This window comes from Panthera pardus, unplaced genomic scaffold, assembly GCF_024362965.1.
Source record: "Panthera pardus isolate Hobbes unplaced genomic scaffold, ASM2436296v1 HiC_scaffold_8, whole genome shotgun sequence".
Taxonomy (NCBI): domain Eukaryota; kingdom Metazoa; phylum Chordata; class Mammalia; order Carnivora; family Felidae; genus Panthera; species Panthera pardus.
The window spans coordinates 7,860,522-7,878,244 of record NW_026527013.1 but is presented as its reverse complement, the minus strand read 5'-3'; the positions used below and the strand labels follow the sequence as shown (position 1 = coordinate 7,878,244).

The window sequence follows — 17,723 nt, the reverse complement described above, 5'->3', positions numbered from 1 at the left end:
CTGGAACCCCGACGCTCCCTGTTTTATCCCCAGCATGCTAGGAAGAATGAATGAATGAACCTCTCAAGCGAGGCTCCCAGCAAACAGCGGAGTTTGGACGAGCCCACTGCTCCATATGGGGGTGTGCGCCGGTCTCGCGCATGCGCGGCCCCTGTGCACAACCCGCTCCGCTCCATCTGCCGGCACATGGTATGGCCTCTATCCCTATGGTATGTCCCACCTTCCCCCACGCCCGGGCCGAGATGGTACGCCCCGCCTCTGCTCGCCGCCCCTCCCCGTTGGTTTCCGCGCGAAAAGCCAGGGCTGCCTCTGCCGCCGCGGTCTCTGCTGCAGTTTCCAAGATGCCTGCCCGCACCGCCCCGGCCCGGGTGCCCACGCTGGCTTCCCGGGCCATCTCGCTGCCCGATGATGTCCGTAGGCGGTAGGTGCTGTGGGGGGGGTCCGTGAACTCGGATCGGGGGTGAGGGGGAAGTGGCACGGCGTTGGGGGTGGGGGGGGGTTGCTTCCCCTGTAGGTAGCCCTTGGCTGCCGCTGACAGACGGGCGCGCATGCGCGGGACGGCTCGGCGGCGGTTGGCGCGGGCAGGGTGGCACTTCCGGTCGCGCGCACCCCTGGCCGTTTGGCGCCAAAATGGGCCGAGGCCCTTCACAGTTCCCTGGTGACTCGTAACTTGGGGGTCCTTCCTGATTTCAAAGTAGAGCGAGCTTTGGGTTCTCCTCGGGGAACGCCAGCCCAGAGGAGCCACGGGCCTGGCTCCTGCCGCCGGCCGGCTCGCGCAGGAAGTGGGCAGCCCGCGGCCTCAGGACACCCCTCGGCCCGGGCACTTCGGCCTCCACTTCCGGTGCCCGGCCCGCTTGGGGGGTCGAGCTGGTCCGGTCCCCGGGGGGCGTTTCGGGGGGCCCCCCTTGGCACCCGGCGCAGCGCATCCCGATGGCGGCCTCCAGAGACAGACGTCGCCGCTCGGGGCCCGGGCGCGGCCGGCTCAGGTTTGCGAGCCCCGTCTTTCTTGGGGGGCTTCCTCCATCTCGGCCTGCCGGGGAAGTCACGTTCTGGAAGGAACCCCCACCGCGCAGCGCAGAAGCGGGGCTCGGGCAGCATGAAGGCTGTAAGAGCCTTTCCCAGTAAATCTGTGCCTGGGAGCGGGCATCAAGGAAGCCTTGCTAGGCTTCTGTGCACGGGGGTTGGGGGGGGTCAGAACACTGGGCTCCCCTTTGTGAAAGGGCTCCGATTTCAGTCCTGAAAACTTGCACCCCTTGGAACACGAGTCCCGGGAACCTCGCCCAGGCCTGAACACTTCAGCCGGATTTGTGAGCCTGGTTGAGCCTTTGCCCGATTTCCCTGTGCCGGTTTCCTATGGTCGTGCCTGGCCAGTCGGATGGGGGCTTTTGGAGTTGGAGGTGTGTATGTGTGTGTGTATGTGGGGGCGGTGTTTGGGACTCCCTACCAGGTATTTAAGGTTCAGGCCACTTCTTAAGCACGAGAGGGGGTGTGTCTTGCCCAAGAAGCCTTACCTGTAGTCTCCAGGGATATGACTTAGAATGTAAACAGAATCGTGGAAGTCCCTGGCTTCATGATGTTGGACCCAACCTAGAGGCGTTTGGGCCCGATCTTCTTTACTCTGATGGTGAGACCTCCCATCTCCACTGGCTTGTTTGACCCGGGGCGAGTGTCATGAACAAGCTATCGGTGCGGACTAGATTGAGCTGGGCTCGAAAGGGATAGTGGATGAAATGAGAATATGCCGAGACATAAAGGCCCACCTGTTAGCATTGTTATTGGCTAAGCCAGCTTTTTTTTTTTTCAGTTCTGCCAGTCAATTGTATACAAAACTTGACATACTCTCATTTAATCCTCAAGAGTTCTTTAGAGTGGGTGCTGCAGGAGTTCATCAAGAGGAAGCAAGGATTCCTGCTGATGTCTGCTTTTTGCCAAAACCGTTCCTTTCAGCTCGGGTCTTTGAACAGGCCACTGGCTTGGGGGTTGTCTTGGGCCAGTGCGAGTGCTTGGCTGAATTTGAATGCTCTTAGGTGAGTTTTACAATCCACCATTCACCCTAGGTTCCATATCACTTTGAACTAGAATTGCTTACTGTAGGTGTGGTTTGGTGTTTCTGCCTTAGACCACGTGGTGGACATTGAAATGGTCTCATGTGACTCTCAACAGCTTTTCTTACATTTTGAATTTCAGTGTACAAAATCCACACATAAACATGGCATTCAACACTCCCTTAAAAGACTTGTAAATAGAGGTACAACTTCTTTATCTATGAGAATTAGAAGCATGATTTATAACACAGGAGGTCTCTAAGTCCAGTAGAATACTCTAAGAACAAAGTTAGGCCTGGTCCTCCTGCATTTGTCACTTCTACTTGTATATATATATCAGCTTCTTTTTTTTAGAGGGTGAGCATGGGAGGGGCAGAGAATTTTAAGCAGGCTCCACTGTCAGAACACGGGGCTCGATCTCACAACCCTGAGATCGTGAACTGAGCCGAAATCAAGAGCCTGATGCTTAACTGATTGAGCCACCCGGGTGCCCCATGTCAGCTGCTTTTTTTAAACACGCAGTTCCATTAGATACGTATCAGAAAGAATTTTCAATGTCTGGGTTTTTAAGTCTTTAACTTCTTTTTTGAAGTGTACTATGCCCCAAATCTAAAAATGTTGCCTTTTTGGGACAAGCCGCATTCTTCTACTTATTTTTCTTACTCTGTCGAAACCACCATTTGCACAGGAAAAGTGAGAATTCTTTCACTGGTCTTCCTGTTGCCACTCAAGGCTTTTCTAGCAGCGGAAACTGTGATCCTCTTAAAAAAGTTGGATCTGATGGTTTCCTTGCCCCACACACTGCCTGGTGCACTGGTCCTGAAGTTCAGAATCCCTGTCCACTTGCGTCACTCATCCTGTGTTCATCTCACAAGCCATACAGACCTCCTTTTAGGTTCTCAGGGCCTGAGACCTTGCAGAGCAGCTGGTGTGAGGCTGAGCTCTAGCTACTCCTTCCCCAGGCTGGCTACTGTCCGTTCATCCTTAAGACCGTCCTCGGAAAGACCATCCCTTTTCCCCATGATAGGAAGGGTGTTGAATTCTATCTGTGCACCCGCATGCTGCCTTTCCAAACCTGGAGCTGATGGTGATTCGTTTGCCTTGTTCACTGTATCTGTAGCTTGTGTAGACTCTGTAAGGCATGCACGCCAGACTTGCCCCTTTTATGAAGCCTGGATTCACACATTGATTATAGCAACCTCCTTTGCACGACTCTGATTAGCTTTCGTAATTGTGACAGCTCTTTTAACTGCTAGCCATTCTGTGATTAGATTAAGCTGTTTTTCAGGTTTTAAAAAATGTTATTTATTTATTTGTTTGTTTGTTTGTTTTTAATGTTTTTTGAGACCACAAGCGGGGGAAGGACCGAGAGAGAGGGGGACAGAGGGATCCGAAGTGAGTTCTGTGTTGACAGCAGCAAGCCCGATATCAGGCTCGAACTCACAAACCACGAGAGCATGACCTGAGCCGAAGTCGAATGGTCAACTGACTGAGCCACCCAGGCGCCCTTCAACTTCTTAACTCTAGTTCCATGGCTCCCACTAAGTGGGTATTGAATGGACTTACCTTTTTTTTTTTTTTTATGTTTATTTATTTTTGAGAGAGCGCGTGCGCAGAGGGGCAGAGGGAGAATCCGAAGCAGGCTCCAGGCTCCGAGCTGTTGGCACAAGCCTGATGCAGGGCTCAAACCCACGAACTGTGAGATCATGACCTGAGCTGAAGTCAGGCACTTAACCGACTGAGCCACCCAGATGCCCCGGGACTTCTCTTTTCTAGTTCTCCTCTGCAGGAGTATTCTAGAGGTGCAGACTGCTGGGGTTCAAATCCTTCCTACCATAGCTGTAGGACTAAGTTGTTTAACCTCTTGGTGCCCCACCTGTAAAATGGTGTGGCGCTACCTGCTGCCCCTGGGCGTTATGAAGACTCGCCCGGCAGATAGGTGTAAATGTGGCGGGGTAGCACCTGCAAGAAAACCCGTGCTGCTTATCACAAGGTCACCTGTGTGTGTCATTTCCATTAGGGGAGCATAATTTAGTGCAGCAACATGCACATCTTATACTGAGGCAGATGCTCGTGTAGCGGTGAGTGCCGTTCAGAGATGATGTAAATTCCTGCTAATCATTCCAACCTTCACCTTGGCTTGGCTGCTTATAGAATTGTCTGGTGGTCTGGACTTGTTCCTTCTGCCACCTTAGCTTTTGTGCCAGGTATCCAGTCCTACTCTTTTTTTTTTTTTTTTCTTTTAAGTGTGTTTATTTGGAGAGAGGGGGGCAGAGGCAGACAGAGAGGAAGAGCAAGAATCCCAAGCAGGCTCCATGCCAGTAGCACGGAGCCTGATGGCGGGGCTTGATCTCCTGAACCGCAAGATCATGACCTGAGCCGAAATCAAGAGTCGGACGCTTAACCCACTGAGTCACCCAGGCACCCCCAGTTCTACCCTTGATCAGGCATTCTTCTATTAAGGATTGAGGTGATGATCTATCCTTTTTCATCTCTCAGTATCTTGCTTTTTAATCCTTTCTATCCTTGGCTTTTGTGATGCTGTTTACTACCAGGGATGCTCTTTCTTCATCAATCCCCCCCCCCCCCAACCCCCTTAATCATTTTTCTTTCATTCTTGGACCCTTATCTCTTCTAGTCCTAGGACTTTGTTGTTGTTGTTGTTACTTATTTATTTATTTAAATGATTTTATTTTTTAACATTTATTTATTATCGAGAGACAGAGACACACACAGCGTGAGCAGAGGAGGGGTAGAGAGAGGGGGAGACACAGAATCTGAAACAGGCTCCAGGCTCTGAGCTGTCAGCACAGAGCTCGACGCGGGGCTCGAACTCAAACCACGAGATGATGACCTGAGCGGAAGTTGGTCACCCAACCAACTGCGCCACCCAGGCACCCCTTAATTTGTTTTTTAATGTTTATTTACTTTTGAGAGGGAGAGAGAGACAGCGTGCGAAAAGGGGAGGGGCAGAGAAAGAGGGAGACACAGAATCTGAAGCAGGTTCCAGGCTCTGAGCTGTCAGCACAGAGCCTGACGCGGGGCTCGAACCCACAAACCTTGAGATCATGACCTGAGCCGAAGTTGGCTGTTTAACCGACTGAGCCACCCAGGCTCCCCTAGTCCTAGGACTTCCGTGTAGCAGTTGGGCCTGTCAGCAGGACAGGACTACATCCAGTTTTGATATCTCTCTCAGGAGAGCCTCTTTTAATCTCTAGCTGCTGAATAGCCATCTAGAGAGCTGCTATTCATTGAACCATCACTCCTCAAACTCCTGGCCTTTTTACTTTTTCCCTACCAAAATGTCCTGAATTTCTGATACAGTATTCGTTTTCAGTTGCAGCCATAACTAGTTATCTCAGTGGCTTAAATAACCCATACATCTGTTTTAACAGTTCTATAGGTCTGAAATCTGGTTTGGGTCTCCCTGGATGCAAAAGTGTCCACAGGCTGCATTCCTTTCTTGCAGGCTCTAGGGGAGAATCTGTTGCTTCCTCTTTCAAGTTGGCAGAATTCAGTTCCTTGCGGTTGTAAGACTGAGGTCGTTCTTCTCTTGCTGGCTCTAACCATGCCCAGCTTCTGGAGGTGATGTATCCTTTGGCTCATGGCCCACTTCCTCCCATATTTAAAGCTGGTTCTCCTGTCACATCTCTCTCTGAACCTTCTGTAGTCACATCTTTCGAAATGCAGCTGGGATTTTTTTCTGCTTTTAAGGATTTAAGTGATTAGTTTGGGCCCACCTGGCTAATCCAGGATAATCTGCCCATCTCAAAGGCTCTAACCTTAATCACATCTGCAGAGTCCCTTTTGCCAAGTAAGACAACATATTAATAGGTTCTGGGGGATTAGGGCATGGACATCTCTCTTGGGAGGGGTCACTATCCTGCCTACCACAGATACTGTCTCAGATGGCCCTACCCCGACTGCCACGTAGACAGTTACAAAACTCCCGTTAATTCTGCCTCTTGTAACTTTACTAGCGTGCTCTCCATTCCTGCTGCTAAATCCTGTTTCAGACCAGCATTTCTAGTTTCAGGGTGTTAGGGAGTGATTTAACATCTTGTAATCTCTTCCTGTCTAATCTACATCATGTATTTTTGCCAGATTAATTTTCTTAAAACATGGCTCTGATGTCTTGGGTTCCTCCTCCCCCCATGGTTCCTTCAGTGGTGTAACTATGGAAGAAAATCAGTTTTTTAGCCTGGTGTTGCCTACCTCCCTCAGACTGGCACTAGCCTGACTTGTGTGGGTTTCTTGGGTGTACCCTGAGCCAGCTCCCTGTTTGGGCAGGTCTCCCTGCTCCGTTCCCACTGAGCCCTCTCCACTCCCCTGGGCCAGTCCTTCCTGATGGTGTTCTTAGACCTTTGCTCTTCAGAAGCCCTCAGAACTGTATTTGCTTTATTCCTTCCGTTGTTGATACACGTTTTTAAAATGTATTTGTTTATTTACGAGTGTGCTTATGCAAGCAGGGGAAGGACAGAGAAAGAGGGAGAGAGAAAGTCTCAAGCAGGTTCCACTCTGTCAGCGTGGAGCCCGACGTGGGGCTCGATCTCCTGAACCGTGAGATCACAACCTGAACCAAAGTCAGTAGCTGGACGCTTAGCTGACTGAGCCACCCAGGGACCTGGATGTGTTTTTATTTCCCTTCTAGGACTACTGCATGAGGGAAGCAACTAGAAATGAATCATGGGATCTTGGGCTGGAAGGGACCTACAGTTTTATCTCATAACATGGCTGCCGTTCTGAGTATTCTACCTGGTCCTTCGCGTCTTTCCGATCCTCCGGCCCTGAATGTAAAGCAGATGTGTGGTTTTGCCGGGGAAGGGATGGACTCTCTGGTGAAAGCCTGGGTGTCAGGGGAGGTGCGCTGACCAGCTTCCTCCTTGCCACACTCTGGCTCCTCAGTGCCTGCCCTGGGCTCTTAACCTTCCTCTCTGGGGCCAGACAGGTTAAATCCAGTCTTCGCAGGGCATGACATTTTTGGTATTCTGAAGATTTTTTGGTTTTTCTCTGCCAAGCTAGACAATCCCAGTTCATAGGAGAGGTCAACAGCATTTAGACCCACAGATCTGTCTCGTGCCCAGATGTAGGGGTTGTCAGCATTGGTGAAGAGGGTACTTTGATGGGCTTCACAGGCAGCTGAGCATTGTTCTTAATGCCTGACTTGAGGATCAAGGGGCTGTGTGTTGCCACAGTTTTGTGAGTGGGATGACTGGGAAGTCCAATGTTCCATTCCTGTAGCGGGATGTGTACCTCTGGCTGTGCATACAGTGTTGTGTAGCTATTCTCATGTGGCTCTCCCAGAACCTGGGTTACTTTGAAAGTGGAATGACTTGGGAATGCAAACTGGTACAGCCACTCTGGAAAACAGTGTGGAGGTTCCTCAAAAAATTAAAAATTTTTAAGATCTACCCTGTGACCCAGCAATAGCACTGCTAGGAATTTACCTAAGGGATACAGGAGTGCTGATGCATAGGGGCACTTGTACCCCAATGTTTATAGCAGCACTTTCAACAATAGCCAAATGATGGAAAGAGCCTAAATGTCCATCAACTGATGAATGGATAAAGAAATTGTGGTTTATATGCATAATGGAATACTACTTGGCAATCAGAAAGAATGAATTATGGCCTTTTGTAGCAACATGGATGGAACTGGAGAGTGTGATGCTAAGTGAAATAAGCCATACAGAGAAAGACAGATACCATACGTTTTCACTCTTATGTGGATCCTGAGAAACCTAACAGAAGACCATGGGGGAGGGGAAGGAAAAAAGGGGCGCCTGGGTGGCTCAGGGGTTAAGGGGTTAGAGGGGCGCCTGGGTGGCTCAGTCGGTTAAGCGGCCGACTTTGGCTCAGGTCATGATCTCGCGGTCTGTGAGTTCGAGCCCCGCGTCGGGCTCTGTGCTGACAGCTCAGAGCCTGGAGCCTGTTTCAGATTCTGTGTCTCCCTCTCTCTGACCCTCCCCCGTTCATGCTCTGTCTCTCTTTCTCTCAAAAATAAATAAACGTTAAAAAAAAAAAAAGTTAGAGAGGGAGAGAGCCAAACCATAAGAGACTCTTAAAAACGGAGAATAAACTGAGGGTTGATGGGGGGTGAGAGGGAGGGAAAGGTGGGTGATGGGCATTGAGGAGGGCACCTGTTGGGATGAGCACTGGGTGTTGTATGGAAACCAATTTGACAATAAATTTCATATTAAAAAAAAAAGAAAGTAGAATGACTTGGCCTGGAAGGGGTTACATGCAAGGAGTGTGTGTGTGTGTGTGTGTGTGTGTGTGTGTGTGTGTGTGTATAATATATATAGTATATACTGTCACCATATCTGCAGTCAGTCTTGTCTATACTATAGAAAGACCTTTCCTGACCCACCCAGGTCAGGAGGTCCCTGCCCGGCAGTCCCTGCATCCAGTTACCCGACTCATTGCCTGGAATAGGGCTTGGCATAACAGGGACCCATAGATGTGTTGGGGATCAAGGCTAGAGGCGGGGTCCACATGCACTTGGAGCAGCCACTGTATGACCTTAGTCCAGCAAAGCCTGTTGCTTGCATTCCTGGTTTTGCTGCTCGCATTTGCCCTTGGAAAAACCAGCCTGGGAGAGCCCTGTTCTTGCCCTTTCAGCTGGTGATAGATAACGGGTTATGCCATCTGTACAGGTGCTGAGTGGGAGGGTTCAGAGATGATGAAGGCCTGGTCCCTGCACAGGGTACTTCTTCTCCAGTGACAGATGCTAACCAAGCTGGTTAGACCTGTTCTCCTCCCATGTCTACAGCTGGCACCCGGGCTAGGAACCACAGCTTGTTTCTTCCTCTCTCTTTCCTTGGTGTCTTCTGCTCTTGCTCCTTTCCTCTTCTCTCCTGCCACTGCCCCCCCCCCCCCCCCCCGCCCAAAAAAAAGGCAAGACGCTAATCCTCAATAATCAAATCAGGTTGTGCTTTTCTAGCCAAACTCCTGACCAGTGTGCACTCCTAAGAGATTAGGTACAGACACTCGAAACGAAGAGATCTTTGGTGAGGTGCCAGCCAGTCTTCTCACTCCCATCTGTTGCCTCTGAGTGTGGGCGCCCCTGCTGCCCCAGATGCCTTTACTTCCCCAATGCTTACATTCCTCATTAGAATGCTGCCTACCCCCCCTCCCCACATCCCCCCAGCCTTTGGGAATGTTAGCTGGCTGTTCCCCACAGCATCTTGTGGCCTGGGTCTACTCACTCCAACGCTGGCCACCCTGTGGTGTGCCCTTCCTTGGGGTCTTGCCAGAAGAACTAGAGGGAGACCACCTGTAAGTCAGTGAACAGGAGGACCCCAACTGTGCGGGCTGCTTCCACTGTCCCTGTTCCTTTGGAAATAGCACCTGTTCTCTCAAACTCCTCTAGCCCCTCACCTTCAGAAAAAGTGAAGAAGAAAAACTGAAAAACTAAAGAGGCGGACCTCCTTCAGGTTGCATGTGCCTTCTTAATGACTTTGTAGGCATTCTAGCAGGACTTGAGGACCTCAGGAGGAGGAGAAAACCACCACATATATATATATTTTCTAACACTCATATATATCCAGTTTATTTCCAAAGTTCTTTAAAACTGTGGTATTAATTCTTAAAGTAAACAAAGTTGCTTAACAGCCTTTCTTTCTCCCCTGTTTTCTTCCCACAGGCTCAAAGATTTGGAAAGAGATAGCCTTACAGAAAAGGTAATCCCCACCTTAAATTTTATTACCAAATGTGATTATTTGACAGACACTTTGTGCCTCAAGCATTTTTTTTTTCACGTACGTTTGTTTTTGAGAGAGAGAGAGAGAGCGTGCACACAAGAACACCCAAGTGGGAAAGGGACAGACAGAGACAGAGAATCCAAAACGGGCTCCAGGCTCTGAGCTGTCAGCACAGAGCTTGATGTGGGGCTTGAACTCCTGAACCAGGAGATCATGACCTGAGCCAAAGTCAGACACTCAACTGAATGAGCCACCCAGGTGCCCCTGTGGCTCATAAAAAGTTTGAGTTGGAGTTGGCTTATCCCCATAGTTTCAAGGATAACCTAAATATTCTTTTTCTTAAAATTTTTTTTTAACGTTTATTTATTTTTGAGACAGAGAGAGAGCATGAATGGGGGAGGGTCAGAGAGAGAGGGAGACACAGAATCTGAAACAGGCTCCAGGCTCTGAGCTGTCAGCACAGAGCCCGATGCGGGGCTTGAGCTCATGAACCGCGAGATCATGACCTGAGCTGAAGTCGGACGCTTCACCGACTGAGCCACCCAGGCGCCCCTAGATACTATTCTTAATGTGCTGCTGATTTGGTTCATTTTTGGTAACTCATTGACAAGTTTCCCAGTCTAGGTTCCACACCATCAGTTCTGAATTGTAACTTATCCTGGTCTTATTCCTCAAAAGCGCAGTTTTTCCTAAAACACTGTTCTAGGTCTCTGTCCCACATCTAGCCTTTCATTTTTCACCACTCTGGAGATACATTTGTTAAGATCACATTGTACCATCACAAACGTGTCTTGTGAATATTCAGTTTTTTAAGGCTGAATCAGCATTTCCTGCCATTCGGTTATTTTGTGATCAGGCAGCTTAATTATCTGTGTATTAGTCCATTAGTTAGTAACTCGGGTGTTTGAGGACATCTAAACCTATATTCTTCCCTTAGGAATGTGTGAAGGAGAAATTGAATCTCTTGCATGAATTTCTGCAAACAGAAATAAAGAATCAGTTATGTGACTTGGAAACCAAATTACATAAAGAAGAATTATCAGAGGTAAGTCACTTCTTGACATCCTGGCGTCTAGGAAACATCCCCTCCCGTGTTAACTCCTGTGTGACCAGGGAGGCAGAATCCTCCCCAGCTCTCCCTGTTACCCAATAGTTATAAAGGAAATGCGTGTTTCCTTATTCTCTTATTGCCACGTGTTTGCATTCACTGCTACTTAAATTATCCTTTCCTGCTATAGGAGGGCTACCTGGCTAAAGTCAAATCCCTTTTAAATAAAGATTTATCCTTGGAGAATGGAGCTCATGCTCTCAGTCGGGAAGTGAATGGATGTCTAGAAAACGGGAGCCAGACAAGTGGTGAGGACCGCAGAGTGGGAATGGCAGAGGAAAACAAATCCCCCAAGCCTGTTTCCAAACTTTACACACCCAGAAGAAGCAAATCGGACGGAGAGACAAAGTGTAAGACCCCTTGACTCCTTTCATCTTGGTGGAGACTGGCTGTCCCCTTACACGGTACCAGACTTGGAGCCATAGGTCCCCTGGGGCGGTGCTTCCTGGTTTGTTTCTTGTCTATACCTCCTAACTAGCTTAGATGTATATGCTGTACTTCTTCAGTTTTTTTTCTTTAACCAAATATCGAGCATTAGATCCCAAAACAGCTAAACTCATGCTGTATAAGGTAACAGGAGTTATTAATATTATTGTTTCTAAGTTCTATGCCTATTGAAGCTAAATGTATAGACTCCTTCCCAATTTGTAGTCAAAGTAACTCTTCTGGAATTTTTAAAACTCAAAGAGCATGGGACTTGAGTGCAGGTTGGGTTCTTGGCCACTTTATCTTTTGATGATCTGAGAGTTTGTTTCCTTGTCTGGTTCAGGGTCTGGCCCCTCCAATAAGAGCTCCAGTAACATGGCTCAGCAAACTGGCAGGTGCTAATTGCTACCTTTATCAAGACTGTTCCTGGTTAGAACAAGAGAAGGGTACTTAATCTTCAGAACCTGATTCTCTGTGCTATCTTGGTAATGCCAAAGAACTGCACCTTTTCTGTGAACTTTTTTATTCATAGTGGCTTTTTTTGTTTCTTTTTTCTTTAAACAGCTGAAGTTTCATCTAGCCCCAGGATTACAAGGCAAACTACCAGGCAGACCACCATCCTATCTCATTTCTCAAGGGGGTCAGTATATAATGAATCGACCACCGCCTTTTCTTGGGGCCAACTGTTTCTGGTAAAACAGGAATGGAATTAGGGTATAATGTAGCAATTTTTTTTTTTTTTTTTAAGTTTTATTTAGAGACAGTGGGGGAGGGGCAGAGTGAGAGAAGGAGAGCTAGAATCCTGAGCAGGCTCCATGCTGTCTGCAGAGCCTGATGTGAGGCTCGATGAGATTATGACCTAAACCAAAATCGAGAGTTGGACACTTAGCTGATTGAGCCACCCAGGTGCCCCTAATTTAGCAATTCTGACTTCCACATTGCATAGGTTTTCATCTTGCAGTTTTTTTAATTAAATATTCACGAAGAGCATTTCTCAAGACCTCCTGTCTACTTACTCTTATAGGAACCTTCAAATATACACAAAACTAGCCAGGACAGTAAAATGAACACCAAGTACCTGTCCCCCAGTGGCCATAGTTATCAGCTGGCCATCTTTTCGTCTGTAAACTCTCCCCCAGCTGGATTGCTTTGAAACCCATCTCAGATATGTCCTTTGAATTTTTTTTTAATGTTTATTGATTTTTGAGAGTGAGAGAGACAGAGCATGAGTGGGGGAGGTGCAGAGAGAGAGAGGAAGAGAGACCGAATCCGAAGTAGGCCTCAGGCTCTGAGCTGTCAGCACAGAGCCCAATGCGGGGCTTGAACTCATGAACTGTGAGATCATGACTTGGGCCGAAGTCAGATGCTTAACTGAATGAGCCACCCAGACACCCCCTCAGATGTCATTTGAAACCCATCTCAGAAATGTAGATTTCTAGATGATAAAATATTTTTTTAACCTTTTATTCATATTTTTCTAGAATTACTAATGTTTAGCAAACATGTTTTATCTTTTTAAGAAGACTAACTCTAATATTTTCATACTTTATAAAGCATAACAATTCCTTACTATCAAGTATGTAACCAGTGTTTGTATTTTCCCATGTGTGGCAAATTGTGTTTACTTGATTTGTTTTTAAGCCCTTCAAATTATAGATTCCTTTTTTCTTGCCATTTATTTGAAGAAATTAGTTCACTTGTCCAATAGAGTTTCTAGGTCTCGCTGACTGCATCCTTTGGTGGTTAATGTCTTCCTTGTCTTGTTTCTCGTAAACTGGTAGTTAGGTTTAGAAGTTGGATCAGATTCCAGCTCTATCATTTTCTGAGACTTCTTCACAGATGGTGCCGTCTTTCCATCAGAGGCATGTGATGTCTCTTCTGTGATGCCAGCAGCTGTTGATCAATGTCTAGCTCCATGATTTCTTAGGTTTGCAAAGTGGTGCGCTTCTAACCCGTCACTCAAGAGTTAAAGCCTCTTTTGATATCCTGGCAGTGAGGGCATTTCCTTGGAGGGAAGAAGGCACCCATGCCCTGAGTCTGTCTTAAAGAGGCCGCCTTTGGTAGGGAGGAATACAAGTCCTCTCATGCCTGGTGGAGGTCTAGGGTCTGGTGAAGCTAACGGTCGGCTTTCCTGTCTGTGTCAGCCCTGCCAAACGGAAACCTGAGGAAGAGCGTGAAAAAGCGAAATCGGATGATCATGTTGAGGAAGAAAAAGACCAGGTAGGGCTGACATTATCAAGTTTCTTCACTCTGCCTTCTTTTGGTATTTTGCTGGTAGCCCTGACTTTACACTTGACCTATCTAAATGGACTTGAAGTGACCAAGAAGGTGTTAGGACCTGTCCCTGGACCTGGGTAGTATGAAGTATGTCACAGTTAGGCCTGAGGGCTCCACAGGCCCCTGCTACTCACAAGGCAGCCCCATAACTTCAGAGTCTGTTACTTCCTGTGTCTGCTTTCTTACTTCTCTAGCTGACAAGATTGGCCATCAACTGTGACATTTTATTCTTTGGGCTTATTTATTTTGAGAGAGATGGAGAGGAGAAAGTGAATCCCAAGCAGGCTGCATGCTGTCCACGCAGAGCCTGATGCGGGCTCGAACCCAGGAACCGTGAGATCATGACCTGAGCTGAAACAAAGAGTCAGATGCTCAACCGACTGAGCAACCCAGGCGCCCCTGTTTATTTTTTAAAGCTTTTTTAAAAAAATGTATTTTTTTTAAAGTTTTCTTATTTTGAGAGAGAGAGAGAGAGAGAGCGCAGGGGAGGGGCATAGAGAGAATTCCAAGCAGGCTCTGCACTGCCAGAACAGCCTGACACGGGGCTCGAACTCACAAACCACAAGACCATGACCCTAGCTAAAATCAAGAGTCGGACACCGAACCAACTGAGCCACCCGGGTGCTACTTATTTTCCTTAAGTTTATTTATTTTTGAGAGAGACAAAAAGTGTGAGCCGGGTAGGAGCAGAGAGAAAGAGAGAGAATCCTAAGCAGGATATGCGCTGCCTGCTGCGGAGCCTGACTTGGGGCTTGAATCCATGAACCATGAGATCATGACTTGAGCTGAAACCAAGAGTTGGATGCTTAACCAAGTGAGCCACCTAGGTGCCCCAAATGTTTATTTTTGAGAGAGAGTGAAGGAGGGCAGAGAGTGAGGGGGGAGAGGGAATCCCAAGCAGGCTCTGCACTGTCAGCGTAGAGCCCGATGCAGAGGTTGAACTCACAAACCAGGAGATCGTGACCTGGAGCCAAGCTCAAGAGTCGGATGCTTAACCAACTGAGTCATCCAGGTGCCCCCAAAACTTTAATCAATTAATTAATTAATTAATTTTGAGAGACTGAGAGCAGGGAGGGGGTAGAGAGCAGGAGAGAGGGAGAATCCCAAGCAGGCTCTGTGTTATCAGTGCAGAGCCCAATGTGGGGCTCGATCTGACAAACTGAGATCATGACCTGAGCCAAAATCCAGAGTCGGGTGCTTAACTGACCGAGCCACCCAGGCACCCCGAGCTGTGACATGTTTAAAGCATTTGCTTCTGGGGCGCCTGGGTGGCTCAGTCGGTTGAGCGTCCGACTTCGGCTCAGGTCACGATCTCACGGTTCGTGAGTTCGAGCCCCGCGTCAGGCTCTGGGCTGATGGCTCAGAGCCTGAAGCCTGCTTCCGATTCTGTGTCTCCCTCTCTCTCTGCCCCTCCCCCATTCATGCCCTGTCTCTTTATTAAGTTTAATAAAACTTAAACATTACGTGACATTTAAATAAACATTTAAAAAAAAAAATTAAAAAAAAAAAATAAAGCATTTGCTTCTGCCGTCCTTAGCTCCTTTTCCACATCCAACTTGTCTAATAGTAGAGCATTAGAGTTGCTATATGTAGTGTAATAATACTACTTAGACCTCATAGGTTAGAAAACCAGTGGCTTACTGAAGTGTCTTTGATACAGAAGATGTTAGTCTGTGATGGTACTTTCCCTTGTGACTTGAGGCCCAAACCTAGATAATACCAGATGGTCGCACATCAATTTTCTTTTTGATTTTGCTGCAGGATTAGCTATGTACGTTGAAGGGAAGTCTGTAGGTTTATGTGTGGGTAGTAAATGCCTTACTGCTACTGATAGAGCGACCGTGGCATTACTGACTTTTGGGGCTAGATAATCCTTTGCTGTGGAGGCGGTGGGGCGGTCCTGTGGTTTATAGCATGTAGCAGCATCCCGACCTCTACTCTCTAGGTACCAGTAGTAATCCCCCTCTCCCCTCTCAGTTGTCACCACCAAAAATCATCGTCAGACACTTCCAAATTGGGGGGAGGGGTAAAATTACTCTGGCTGAGAAGCACTGGGCTAAGGGGTATCAAGTGTCACTGGGCTACCACTCTCCTTGAGGTAGGCTTGACAACCTGTTGTAAGACCCATGGATTCTGTTTTTAGAAACCACATGTAGGGGCACCTGGGTGGCTCAGTCGGTTAAGCGGCCGACTTCGGCTCAGGTCATGATCTCACGGTCCACGAGTTCGAGCCCCGCGTCGGGCTCTGTGCTGACAGCTCGGAGCCTGGAGCCCGTTTCGGATTCTGTGTCTCCTTCTCTCTCTGCCCCTCCCCTGTTCATGCTCTCTCTCTGTCTCAAAAATAAAATAAACATTAAAAAAAAAACATTAAAAAAAAAAAAAAAAAAGAAACCACATGTTACTGTCCATGACCTATATTCTGATGTCTATAGTTAAGTTTAGGTTACCTGCTTTTAAGTGGGAAACTGAGGCACAGAGGGAACCATGTGTTCAGATCAGTGGCCAAGTCTCTTGTCTCTTAGGAGAAAGCATTCCAGACAGAACAGGCTTGCTCTTGTAATATCAATAGCTCTCTTCCACATATACCTGTTTTAGAGTGGTTTCTTGCACCCTAACCTTTTAGAAGGCTCGTGTACCCTTTTCATCTGGCTTTTCAAGAAACCTGCCATTTCACTGGCAGTTTGTGTGAGGCCTGGGAGGCTTTGTTTATGAAGGCTTGTAAGAACATTGTCACAATATGCTAGATAAGACTTGGTGTATCCAGCCAGCAGTGTCAGATAGTTTTGTCACATAAGTCCTCATACAGGGATCATCTTTTTTAGTCCATTTAAAGTTACGAGAACTTATTATGTTTTAAAAATGGGTATTACATGCATTTAGTAAAACTTCTAAATAGTATAAAAGGATGTTTGGTGCATAGATCTCCCTTCCTCCTGACCTTCCAGAGCGGGGAACAGGCAAGGATTTATCAGTTTCCTCTATGTTGTCTGAGAGAGAGCGAGAAAGAGACTTAGTATGAAATCTACCATTAGAGTTCTCTAGAGAGACAAGATGTATGTGTAAGATTAATTTTAAACTTGGCTCCTGTGGTTAAGGCTGGCAAGACTAAAGCATGCAGGACAGGCCAACAGGCTGGAGACTCAGGGAAGAGCTGGTGTAGATCCAGTCTGAAGGCAGCCTGGAGGCAGAATTTTCCATCTATGCACCTACATATACCACAGATGTTTGTGTATGTGTTGCCTATAATAGAATACAACAGGGTTCTGTGTACTTCCCTAAATTTCTCCAATGGTAACATCTAGAACTGTAATACCTCAGCAAAACCAGGGAAGTGACCTCGCTGTACAATCTAGACTTTATTCAGATTTTACCAGTTTTCGCATGTGTGTATATGCACTCACGTGTATGGAGTCTTGTAACCTCTATCCCAAACAGGATCCAGATCTGTTTCGTCACTGCAATATATCTATCCCTCTTAAATACACGTAGATACCCTGGAGACGGCAGACAGTGTGAAATGGTACACCAGGGTGTTCGTCCGGGAAGAGCTAGTGTCCTCACTTCCTGCTGTGAATTCCAAATTACTATTTTGTTTTTTCCTAATATTAAAGACTTCCTGACTGGGGGTGGAGGATCTTTGATTCTTTTATAGAGCGTCACTGGAAACCTCTGGTACGCGGGCATGTGCTGGGCCAACTCCTGGGCCTCCTTCGTTTTGAGGGTAGTGGGACGGCACTACCAGACTGATGCTTATTACCCAGATCTTTCCCTTAAACCCAGCACCCCCCCCCCCATTTTTAACAGTGCCAAATGTATTTAATACTGTCACTCATGCTTTTCATGTTGATCTTCTTTGAAATGAACGTTCTTGTCTTCCTTCTCTCCACACAGGAGGAAAAGAGGCGGAGAGTTACATCCAGAGAACAGTAAGAACGATTAATATACCTGTTCTGTACAATGTGCAATCTTCATTACCGAAATTACTTTTCTGCAAAGTTTTAAAGAGCTTTATTGTGAGTTGCCATGGCGACCATAGATGGCTCAAGAATGCTGAATTTGGGGTCAGATTATTAGCCTTTAATTCATGTAGAATTCTCATTGCAAAGAATGAATTGAGGGGAACCGGCCGTTGTCAGAACCAGATTTAAAGGTCTGATTAAATATT

The 17,723-nt window shown here is 47.4% G+C and overlaps 2 protein-coding genes across 7 annotated transcripts in view; one reads left to right on the top strand and one right to left on the bottom strand.

The window, feature by feature from the left end:
• RDH8 (retinol dehydrogenase 8) overlaps nucleotides 1-17,723 on the bottom strand; it is a 161,982-nt gene that overhangs the window by 25,182 nt on the left and 119,077 nt on the right. The window lies entirely within an intron of this gene.
• DNMT1 (DNA methyltransferase 1) overlaps nucleotides 271-17,723 on the top strand; it is a 47,096-nt gene continuing 29,643 nt past the window's right edge. Inside the window, exons 1-7 of one of the 4 annotated variants that reach the window (XM_019427778.2) lie at nucleotides 271-421; nucleotides 9,690-9,726; nucleotides 10,685-10,792; nucleotides 10,986-11,205; nucleotides 11,846-11,921; nucleotides 13,426-13,501; nucleotides 17,450-17,484. In XM_019427778.2, coding sequence (XP_019283323.1) covers nucleotides 342-421; nucleotides 9,690-9,726; nucleotides 10,685-10,792; nucleotides 10,986-11,205; nucleotides 11,846-11,921; nucleotides 13,426-13,501; nucleotides 17,450-17,484 — 632 coding nt within the window. In that variant the 5' untranslated portion in view covers nucleotides 271-341. Of the gene's footprint in view, nucleotides 422-661; nucleotides 987-1,066; nucleotides 1,398-9,689; nucleotides 9,727-10,684; nucleotides 10,793-10,985; nucleotides 11,206-11,845; nucleotides 11,922-13,425; nucleotides 13,502-17,449; nucleotides 17,485-17,723 lie in introns of those variants that run through there. The other 3 variants (XM_019427779.2, XM_019427780.2, XM_019427781.2) reach the window with 3 other exon arrangements.